The sequence below is a fragment of the Trachurus trachurus genome, assembly GCF_905171665.1.
Source record: "Trachurus trachurus genome assembly, chromosome: 3".
Taxonomy (NCBI): domain Eukaryota; kingdom Metazoa; phylum Chordata; class Actinopteri; order Carangiformes; family Carangidae; genus Trachurus; species Trachurus trachurus.
The window spans coordinates 28,405,607-28,417,742 of record NC_139893.1 but is presented as its reverse complement, the minus strand read 5'-3'; the positions used below and the strand labels follow the sequence as shown (position 1 = coordinate 28,417,742).

The 12,136-nt window shown below is 43.8% G+C and overlaps 1 protein-coding gene across 1 annotated transcript in view; it reads left to right on the top strand.

Moving 5' to 3' along the window:
• The window catches only part of shank2a (SH3 and multiple ankyrin repeat domains 2a), a gene marked incomplete at both ends in the record, with an annotated part of 136,275 nt that overhangs the window by 78,659 nt on the left and 45,480 nt on the right, over nucleotides 1-12,136 (top strand). The window contains 2 exons of the mRNA XM_083995006.1: nucleotides 4,072-4,153; nucleotides 10,765-10,847. Of these exons, the coding sequence (XP_083851132.1) occupies nucleotides 4,072-4,153; nucleotides 10,765-10,847 (165 nt within the window). The remainder of the gene's footprint in view (nucleotides 1-4,071; nucleotides 4,154-10,764; nucleotides 10,848-12,136) is intronic.

Genomic DNA, 12,136 nt, shown 5'->3' with positions numbered 1-12,136 from the left:
TGTGTGAGGAGCTGCTGCAGCCGGTGCTCCGGCGGTCCAGCGTTACGTCGGTCCGGCGAACAACGTCGCCCCGGCGGTACGTCGCTCCTCACACAGGTACAGCTTCACTTACATGAAACGTCGGCGTAAACTTCTAAATAAAACTTAGTAAAGTGACGCTACAGCGCTAAAACATGCAGGGAAGAAGCAGGAAGTAGTCCGCTCCGCTCTCCGCTGTGACACCGGGCACAACAGAGGAGCATGGGAGGAGGCGGGGCCGGCTGGAGCAGAGACCTCGGCATGACCATGTAGGGGAGTCCGGCACGCCATGACGTAGACGCGAGCTCATGTAAAAAAAAACTCAGCGCAACGGAGTGTAACACGGTGTGCAGAGAAATCCCAATTATCTAGCAGGGTTTACCCCCAAATGCATTAACCTCAGGATATGACACTTCCACGGCCTCTAGAACCATTATCCAACATTTTAAACATATATAAAAGTCTGAAAAGCTGGAAAAGCATAATAGGTCCCCTTTAAGCCATTTGTTTTAGAACTGCCTTCCTTTATTCAAGACAGTATGCATGTATTAAATAAAATTAAAGACATAAAGAACATTGGACATCTTCTTGTAGTTAGTTGCCATGGATGTGGAAGCACTAACATTGATCATAAGGAAGGACTAGATGCTTTATCACATTATTTGGAAAGGAGACATCCAGAACAGATACCCCCTTCTGCCTCCATCCTGCAACTGGCTGAATGGACTGTACATAACATGTGTTTCTGTTCAATTTCATTCATATTTGAATAATACTACTAGAAATTTGAACCTCAGTCTTGACTTTTCTTCATCTGAAATCAACTTTCTAGACCTAAACATTTCTAAAGATGTCAATGGAGATTTACACACCTCTATCTTTAGAAAATCAAGTGACCGCAATACAATCCTTAGAGCAGACAGCTTCCATCCTCCTTGGTTAAGAGATAATATTCCTTTTGGTCAGTTTCAGAGACTCAAACTTATATGTGATTCAGAAGAAGCCAGAGATTTAAGACAAGAGGATATCAACAAAAAACTATATCCAGAGCTTACAATGAAGCAAAATGTCTCCCTAGAGAGCAACTGTGTTAAACAAATTGTCAAAAAAAAATTGAGACATATTGAAAAGTGAGAGTGTTCTTAGAGAAGCTCTCCCAGATGCTCCGACCATCAACTTCAGAAGAGCTCCAACCTTAAACGATAAACTTGTTAAAACAAAGTCATCTCCCCCCCTATACAACGAAAAACCTGGCTCTCCACCAGAAAAGCTAACCACAAGTGTGGAGATTGTAATCACTGCAGTAAGTATTTACCGTCTGCCATATCTTTGACCTTTTTTTCTGTCATTGGCAGGTCATGCTGCATGTGACCACCTACCTGCTCACACTGAGCACCTTTAAAAAAAAAAAAAAAAAAAAAAAAACGTTTTTATATGTATACATATATTTTGGCTTTTCATGCCTTTATTAGATAGCGCTGTTGAGAGAGACAGGAAATGGGCTGGCAGAGAGACCTGACTGACAAACATTTTGCCCTTGCCCTGACAAAGGCCTTTTTGGCTGAAACGCGTTGGCATGTTTTTATTACATTAGCCATGTACTAAAAAAGGCGTTTTAATCATTTCCTTGAGTGCCTCAGATCTCTTCCTATGGTCACTGGTAGATTGACGCTCTTTAGGATGATCATTCATTCATTAACCTGACAATGAATGATGACATAAAGATAGTTCTCAGTGCAGGAAATCACATCATCTCAGGGAAAACAAGAGGTTTCCAGTGACAGGTGATGCAGCTGCAGTGATGATGAGGCTGAACTGACTAACGTCCCATCTGGCAAATATGTGTAACATCAATTTCTCTATCTCATTTTCGCATCACTCCCTCGTGCTGGGAGGTGAAGTACGAGTAAGGGAAGCAAGGAGGGAAAAATAAAGACCTGGAAGGAGTCCAGAGAGGGCTGTACACACACACACACACACACACACACAATTATACATATACAGTATACACATCTTTGCAGTATGAACACCTGACAGAACAATGATACACAGATGCAGTGCAACATGCATATTTTCACACAGCATGCACCCAAATAGACTTGCACACATACACACCTACCATGCAGCACCATCTGTATTGATCTGTGACCATAGAAACCAGCTGGCCTCAGTCAGACAGCAGTTGCTATGGAGTGTGACCATGTTGTGGATCTATTCTAATACTAATACTATTCTCTCTCTCATTCTTCTTTTTTTCCACATAAACCAAATATTTTCTTTCTTCTTCCTCCTTCTTTTTATATAAAAAAAAAATCCACTGAGCTACAACCTTTTTTCTCTTTTCTTTTTTTCCCCCTACATCCGCCCTCTTCCAATCTGACAACTGTGGATGTAGAGTCAGAGGGGGGGAAGAAAAAAAATGTTCCTGCAAAGATGACAAGATCTAAGCCGGATCAGAGGAGATGGAGTTTCTGTGAAAGTGTGACAGCTGGTGTGAGAGAGAATGTGAAGGAAGGACAGAGAGGGAGGGAGGGGATTGGGAGGAGGAGGGGGAGGAGGAGGAGGAGGTGAATTGGACAAATAGATGAGACAGGAGGAGTCGTCACTCTAGAGGTCATGTTTGTGTCTACACTGAACTTTTTTATACAAATTCAAATCTCTTGACAATCTGCTGTGTAGAGACCATGGATGAAATGGAGCCAGATGAAACTGTTGTGTTGCACTAGTTGAGGCCTTTGCTCCTGTTTTTATCTTCTACTCATTCATAATGTTTGAAAACCTTTTTTCAGTGTTTCCATGATTATTTGTCCAATGTGGGTAATACAAAACCAAAAAATATAGACAAAAGCTATAAACCAAAACAAAACAAAACAAAAAAAATTTCCACATCAGAAAATTGCATTCATCTGTTTGGATTGTTCCAGAAGTGATAGTATCTATTTATCTGTTTGTAAGTTTTGCTCATTCTGTGGAGTAGGATTTGTGAGCATACTTCATCTGCTCCAAACTTATCATGTAACTGGTTTGATCCCTTCTGTCTCTGTAGCTACTGCAGCCAATAGGAATGACCAATAAAGGTGAACGACGTCAATCTCAAAGATGGCAGATGATATAGTGCAAGACAATAAATCACCAATGTACAGATGAAAAGCTGTAAAAAAAAAAAAAAAAAAGACTCCAAATCGTCAAAACAAATTATTGGAACAATATAAGTTACACAGAAAAAAGGAGGGTCCCAGCTCAAATGGTCGCTGAGATATGTGTCTTTAGTGAAAGGCTTGGGTTTCAGGGTTAAATGCAGTTTTGTCCTCAACTGTTTGAAATTATCTGCAAATGTTTCTCAAATCTTATTTTTGCTCTTGATTTCAGGTATAAATGAACTGATATCAGTTGTATTTTTAGAGGGTACAAGTTGAAAAAGTTGCACCAATGAGCTCAGTCATGACAGTCAGGACAGGCCACCACTCTGTGTGCACGTCATGATTTTCAAGGTCATATTCAAGAATTTAAAGCTGCCTCTTATGTCCAGTATAGAGTGTGTGAGTTTGAGTGTTTGCTGAGTGACTGATGTGAAAACACACTAAAACATCTTTGCAGGACAGAAGCAGTAAATCTCTCTGTCCTGTCCCATGATTCTTTACTTCCCGTCTGCCCTTTCCTCAAAGTCTCTCTGTTGCATCTCACTGCTCTGTGCTGGGACAAGCATCATGATTATTGCCCTGAATTGACAGCAAACATATCAAATCTGCAGCATTGAGGAAAAAAATTGATGAATCGAGTTAACCACCTCACACTTGTCTGTTCCCATTACTCCTACTACCATCACCCATACAGTAGATCCCTGTTTATCCACTGAAATTTTGTGATAATGAGCATGACCTTTGACCTTCATCGCCTCATCAGTTGAGTCTAAGTCAACCAAATTTCTTGTTCAAACTTATTCAAATGTCCCGACCTGTGATTTGTTTGGATCCTGAAGTTGCAGCAGGGACATCGCAGCACCATTTTTAAGGCCGTATTTGAATATTGATCTACTTCTGCTGTGATTGACAGATTCGCGAGCAGACCGCGCCGACAGACGGAAACTCTTCAGACACTACACTGTGGGCTCTTACGACAGCTTTGATGCCTCCAGGTAAAATCTCTCACACACACAAACACACACTTGTCTTCACATCATGTAAAATCCACATCTACATATGTATAACACCATATATGAATGATTGAGGAGTTTCTCTCTGTTCCAAGAGGCTGCTTTTACTCTTAACATTTACACCCAAACACAAACTCTCTACACTAATCTGCTGTTTCTTTTTACAAGAAGCTGCTGAGTTTACAATCTGAAATCTTCCTCTGTTCTTCAGAAAAAAGAGAAGCTCTAATAGGAAAAGAGGATTTAAGGTTCAACCCTTCAGCTGAGTGAAAAGTTCTGTCTAATGCTTCTTGACGTTGAATCCCAAGGTCTCCATCGTCTTCTGCTCTCAAGTTATTCTGCTCCACCCCTCTCTTCTATTCTCTGCTGTCACATCCACTTCAGCACAGACTGTGTTGCAAACAAAGATAGATGTGTACTCCTGTGTGTTGTGTGTGTGTGTGAGAGAGAGAGAGAGAGAGAGAGAGAGAGAGAGAGAGAGAGAGAGAGAGATGCATAAGGCCTGGGGTATATTCTCCATCGTGAACAAATCCTGTTTAACAGAATCAATCACACAGGTGTGCTGAACGTCGTTGCAGGAGCATGAATATGAATGAGCTCTGGCTTGTGTTTGATCACACTAGGTCACCTGTCCAACATCATCAGGGATGCAGCAGGTTTTCTTAGCAGAGCATGTGCAGTGATTTCCACCCATACACACATACATACAGACAGCAACAGTCAGTATGTGGACACACTTAGAGGTAGCTGCCCATGTCCGTTTTACAGGTAAAATTTAAATCTTGCGCCCATTATTCTCATTAACCTATACAATTACCTATCAAATTACTTCCCTCTTATTACAGTAAAATTTATGAGAGTTTGAGTGATAATCTTGTTGAATATTATACAGTATATTGTTATAGATTTAATTACCAGGCAGTATTTAGTGCAGCTAAAATAAACTCCTCATCAACAAGCTGCAAAAGTTTTAATATGTTAATACATACTTATCCCATAAAGGTCCTAAGTTAGGCCTATATAAAGGTACATGTCCATGTGTAGTGTGATTATACGCAGGTATCAAAACCTGTCACAGAGAAATGCACACAGCCTGAATTCAGAAACTGAGCCTTAAAACCAGCCGTCTGGACTTGTGTGACTTGTCACAACAAAGCAGCCCCCCCCTCCCCAGCCCTTTGGACCAACTAGTCAATGCTTACAGGATTTGGTTTCTCTGAGTGATTTACCTGAATGGATCACTCAAAAAACGGTCAGCCAATCAGAAGAGAAGCTCAGAGCCTCCTCTCTTCTTATTCGCTGACACCGACCTGCTGTGAGATGTCTTATAGATCTTATTATAAATCACTGAAAACTTAAAAAAAATAAAAAATAAAATAAAATAAAATTGCCATTTAGTGTGAAATATAACTTTACCTTTGATACTTTTCAAATTACTTAAAATGTATTATACAGGACTTGTAACGTAACTAAGCTTTACTTTGTTGTTATGCTGCTTTGGCTCATTCAGCTTAACGACCTAAATAGTTCTTCCACCTCAGACTTGCTGTCAGCTCCTGTTCGTGGAAATAAATAAATCAGTTTTGCATCCAAAGAGCTGCTTTAAGGTGTTTGTCTGTGTCATCATCAGTCCTTTTTATGATTCTAACCTCACATGTTGACGGCCTTTCATCAGCTAATGGAGGCTTTAACAGGCCTTCACTTGTTGTAATGCATCTGAAGTCCGACCAAGTCTGAAACAAGCTGCTGATTTAATTGAAGAGTGCTACTCTGGCAGCTCCTATACTGTAAGAGATTAAAAAAACAAACAGGCTTAGAAGTCTTACACAACCAAAACAGGAAAGGAAAGATGATCAGTAGCAAAACAAAGTAACAGAAGAGCAGGCCATTGTAATGATATATGAAGTTTGGAAGTGTACATGATGATGAGGCAGTGAAGGACAGTCCGACATTTCCCTCATTACTCTTGCTAAGTTTGGTCTGGCAGCCATGGTCAACATGCTGGGAGGCTGTTTTCCAGTAAGTGTCCAATATGGGTCAAGGTGAACCATCCCTAACCCGCCACAGTGACGTAGGCTGGTTGGCCAAACATGAACTGTGGCAAAGACAAAAGACCCCTGTGGCGTTCAAGGTCCAGGGGAAATCTCAAATGGAAGCAACACTTTAACCTGGATATAGACAACCGTGATGATGCCAGTTCAGTTCCCAACAGTGGATCAAACTGTGGGATATTTTTCATCCACCGTGGAAATTCAAAATCTGAAGATAATGTTGTCATGTTAACTTTTTTAGGGGGGAAAGATCACTTTATTCAGTGCCCTTACATCAAGTATTCCCTTTGCTCTTTAAATATTCATAATTGTTTTTTAACTGGCAGAGGCTGCCGTTACATTTTGCATGAGGCAGGAATACTTGACAGGAAGAACGGGCCAAAGAGCAGATTGATCGATGTTCACAGATTAAAAGGAGATAAACTGAGCTGCAGGCAGCACCACAACATCACACACCGTGAAAAGAGACGTCCTGATGTATTTATTAGGAGTGTAACAATACATTTGAATAGCTTTATGATATGTGTCATGATTGTGTTGTGATACAGGGACGATATTGTCTCATTTAGAGCGATACAATACGATACGATTTAATGACTAGAAATCGATACAGTAACTTTTTTTTTTTTTTTTTGCCAAAAGTTAAATCTGTGAGAGGAATAATGGATGGATAGATTATTTAAATAGGAACTATGCAGGATTTGTATCTTAACTATGCTACATTTTTACCTTTATTAAACAGCTTTGGAGTAATTGCTATCACGATAAATAGCCTAACTTGTTACAAGGGACAATGGAGGCTCTCTCCGTCCACGTGCATGACACTTATTGCATGGCCCGTGCAAGTGCAATGCAATAATTGCATTGCATATTATAAATACAATAGATTATTTAAATTGCACACCAATTTTGGAGTAATACGAGCAATGTTGGAAGGTTGCGTTACACTTCATATCAATGCAAGTAGATTTTTACAGATTAAAATCAATGCAATGCATGAATAAATCATTACAATGGATGAATCATTACACCCCTAATATTTACCCAAAGTCCGTTTGACAGGATGATGAAGCATAGCATTTGAGGTCCAAGGAAACACCAGATACACCAGATATTCTGCACATCCTAATGATTGTACAAGAGTAAAATCTGGACACAGTCTCATGGTTTTGGCCACATTGACGCAATACCTGAGAAACACCAAGAGGAAACGTTCACCTGAACATTTTCCGTTGAACTAGGCTGAAAGACAATAATTACATAACCCTCAGGCTCTCTGTCTGTATTGGTTGCTTTTATTACTGATGCACAATGAATCTTGGGATAGGTTGGGGCTCGAAGTATCCACCCGAAGGAAGGCTGCTTTTCTATTTGCGCCTCTGTGACTCAATCGGTGTTCAGACGCAGCCAGTGAACTGGGACACAGGCAGCTATTGTGTGAAGGATCCCTCCTCATTGACTGAAGGTGCAGCAGGGTGAGATGGAGAAGGAGGGAAGCCCAGATGTGGGTTTTTGTACATGATGCACCAGCCCCTCTGCTGTCTAAGACAAACTGCTGATGAGGCTGCTGCCTGAGGAATCACTGTAGAGTCACGTGGTAAAAATGAATGCATGCAGAGGGACGAGCCAGTGACTGAAAGCGTACCACTGAGAGGACAGCGGTCCAATCCACAGCGAAGGATGGTGTAGCTTGCACCATTTCCTCCACCAGACATCAATTAAGAATAAGACTTTGATGAGTAGCCTATCTCTAACGACTCCGCCCTTGAGCCAGACCTCCAAACTCCACTAAAAGTTACACAGCAAGAGATGACGAATGTCTGCAAATTGATTGCACCGATGGGCTGTCCTCTCCTCTGGACAATACATCTTGGACACTGTGGGGAGTGAGTCCGCTTTGTAATGGTAAAACAGCATCAGTGTCGTGGCCGGCTCGCCACTTGTTGAACAAGATGACACTTTTGATAAAGTGTCAGGCCCTTCTCTGCACCACTGTGCTGCGCTGACCTATCCAAGCCGCCACCGTGTCAGATTTGGGCGATGAAGGTGTGATTACCACTGACTGCCCACTATTGGCCAGAGGGTGTGTGTGCGTGTGTGTGCGTGTTCGTGTGCGTGTGTGTGTGTGTGTGTGTGTGAGGGAATGCTGGGAGATAACCTTCAGTGTGTCAGCAGTGCAGGCTTCCTCGCTCTCTAGACAGATTGCGTTGCTAAGGGAACTGTTGCTAGGATGGCAGTTGCACCTCTCTCTCCTTCTTTATTCGCCTCTCTCTCTCTCTCTCTCTCTTTCTCTCTGGTCTTTTTTTCTCTCACTCATCCCACGTGTCTATTCAGTGTAATCCTTGCACCTAATATAAGCTGAACAATGCTCCCTCACACAGCACACACCTCAGGCTGCAGGAGCAAACGTGGCCTTTCAGCTGCCGTCATGGCTAAAGATCTACCTCACTGCCCAAATGACACCTATAATCTCCCTACGCCACGCCAGGCCTGGACCTGATCGCTGCGGGCGGTGAGAGATTGAGCGGAACCATTTCACGTTCGCATACTCCAGAAGACTGAGACCAGAGGGGGAGACATGGTGGTCCATGAGTAGATGTCAGATTAGACAGTTTACTGCTTTTATTTTGGAGCAGAGAAACTTCATCAGCATATGGAATAAACACAGACAGCACTGCATTTGGAGGTTACAGACAGGTTACAGCCAACAGCTGCTGCCACTCTTAATTCTACATCCACATGACTACGATTTCATTTTAAACCTCGTCTCTTTTGCCTCCTGTCCGTCCACCCGACTTTGGAGACTGAGACTTTTGGAGACTCTGGTGTTGTGGCTGTGTTTTAGTCTGAAAAGCCAAAGACGTTGACACCCATGGTCGGTGTCTGAATGGGTCGATGACCAGTAGTAAAAGCAACGTGGATACAGAAAAAATATACGCTTTACTGACCTTGTCTTCACTGTGGTCAGATTCTCTCTAGATTCTCTAAACGAATGCCGACTATACAATCTGCTTCCTGTTTACAGTTTAGATAGTTTCTGTCTGGATGGTGGAGATGGTTTTAACTTGAACATGCTGTTTTAAAATGAAACCACAGTGGTGTAGATGTAGCCTTACTGTTGGTTAAGAGCAGGAATGCGGCTCATGGTTGTTTTGTATAGCCCATGCCTTTTACTGGCTCTTTGTAGTTGACACATTATATTAAACATTAACAAGAAGAATTAATGTAGATTATCAACTGTTTCTTCCAGCTGAATCAGTGCAGTATCATCCATATGTGTGCATTTAGTTGCAAAATGAGAGGAAAAATTTAAGCAAATACTGGAATTAGTTATAAATAGACAAGGCTGGTTATCCGCCCCAAAGATCAGGATCCCTCAGAAGCCGTCACAGTTTTGCCCTTTGGCCCTAGAGAGGAAAGGCAATCTGTCATCATGAGTTGTTTTTAATGCCATGTTCCAAACAACTTGGGCAAATGTGTTTTCACCACTTAAGCTTTGTGTGGATGCAGGAAACAAAGTCTGGTGGTTAAAGGGGACATTTTTGAACAACTTTTTTTTTTTTTTAACACAAAAGAAGAAATTAGATTGATTTGCACAATAGTTGAGGAGCAGAGGAGATTAGATTGACTGGGAGACAATAAGGACAACAGAGATGTCAGTAATTGGAGGATGTCAGCAGCAGCCCTCTCACATCAGGGGAACTATCAGTAATCAATCATCAGATAGGCAGACACGGGGGCATATGGCACCATGCCGGGCTGGTGACCCACCTACTCCCCGTATTCTGTCCCTCAAACACCACGCACACACACATACACACACACGCACATATGCACACACACCCGCCCCACCAGTGATTGCACATTGCGGAGCGCAGCACACCTAGACATCCATCCACAACGACACTCTGCTGCTGCTCCCTCCCTCTCGGTCTCTCTTCCCTCCCTCCACCCCCCTCCAACCCGGCGAGCTTCAGCCGAACTCCCCGCCTCACCATGAGCCATTAGCCGCCAGCACCACCAGCCCGATGTCGCGTCTTCTCGACGGCGCAGCACTTCCACACCGCCGGCCGGAGCCTCCGCAGCAGCGGCGGGGGTAACCGCGCTGTCGACCCCGCGCCTCTGCGCAGGAGAGGCGGCTGACAGGCTGCAGCTGCGGCGGCGGCGGCGGCGGCAAGGGAGTAGCAGGGAGGTGAGGGAGGCGCGTCTTTCGTCGTAGTCTCTCTCTCTCTCTCTCTCTTTTTTTTTTTTTTTCCTCGGGTCGTCTCTTTTGTGGAGATGCTGTCGCCGGGCTGCCGGGGCCGCTGTCATACCGTTTGATAGAGATAGAGGCCGGCGAGAGGAGGCGGAGGAGGAGGCGGAGGAGGAGGAGGAGGAGGAGGCAGCGGTGGTGGTGGTGGGGTGGGGTCGGGGTTGCCCTGCCCTGCCCTGGCCGGACTAGCTCTCCAGCAGCATGAACCTCCACTCGGGCAGGGCGTCCGTGGCCATGCTGCGGATGATGGGCTGTGCTAACGGGCGCTCTGCTCGGCATCTCCTCCACAGTGACTGCGTGGTGGACGAGAAGACGGTGGTGCTCCAGAAGAAGGAGAATGAGGGATTTGGCTTCGTCCTGCGAGGGGCGAAAGGTAGGAGCTGACACTTTTTATGCCCTTACTTTGCTGTTTGTGTCTTTGTGTCTCCTCCAATAAATAAATACAATTAAATAAAATAAAGCATGTCATTCATCCGCTGGAAATAATCTCCACCAGCACTGACATGTTGCATTGAATTTATGTGCAAAATACAACATTGTGCAGTTTGACTTAGTCTTTGACTTATCTTAGTCTTTTGTGCCCCAACCCCCCCCCCCCCCCCCCCCCCCCCACACACACACACACACACACACACACACACACACTCCTCACCCATCCAACACAAGCAACCTGCAAGGACATGCAAATAAGTTCTAGCCTAAAACCTGATGCCAACTTAATTGTGTCATCCCCTGAAGCCCCACAGCTGGAGTGATAAGTTGTGATGACATGTGTTCTTGTCAGGGATGCAGCTGATGACAAGCCCCAACCTTGAATTATTATTATTATTATGATGCATGAACATATTACAGATGTTTATGCCTCTTAACGAGACAGAGGAGAAGATGAAGAAGCCCTCTAATTTTGGAAACAGCAACAAACTGAAAAAATGAGTTTGTGCTTGAGGTGAACCTGCCTTGCAGTGCTCACCGTCATACCTCTTCCCACCACACATCATGAGTTGTTGTGATACCCGCGGCCTATCCAGGCAGTTTGATATTTCACCAGGCCACGAGATTGGCTCTAAAAATAGCCAGTTTGAGCTGCTGCGTCGGTTTCTATGACGATTCTCGCCATGTCATAATCCACGTTGCATTCCACAACTGTGCAGCGCAGTTCGATTGGTCTACGCCGTGGTTACTGTCGAGAGGTAAATTTAGTATATTCATGGTCCCATGTTTTTTTTTAAGACACATAGACAGAGGAAGAGAGAGAGGGAGAGAGGGCGAGGCAGAGATGGAGAGAGGGAATGACATGGAGGGAGAGGAAAGAGGGATTTGGCTTGAAAAACAAGAGGAATGTTCTAGTCATTCTGACACACACTGCTATCACCCCGGGGGAACTGACCCAGCCGAGCTTATCTTGCACGGGGGTGAACACACACACACACACTCACAAACATGCACTGATGCTCGAGCTGTCACATAAGCTCACATCCTCTTTTGCTCTCTGCGTTTCTGCCTCTTTTTTTTTCATATACTGGCTGCCTGTCTCTCCTTTCTCCTTCTTTGCTCTCCCATGTCACATACACACACACACATACACACACCTAAAGAAACACAGTCATCATGTAAATACCCTCATGAGACCCCTGGTACTCGCTCGCGGACCCTCTCTTCCAG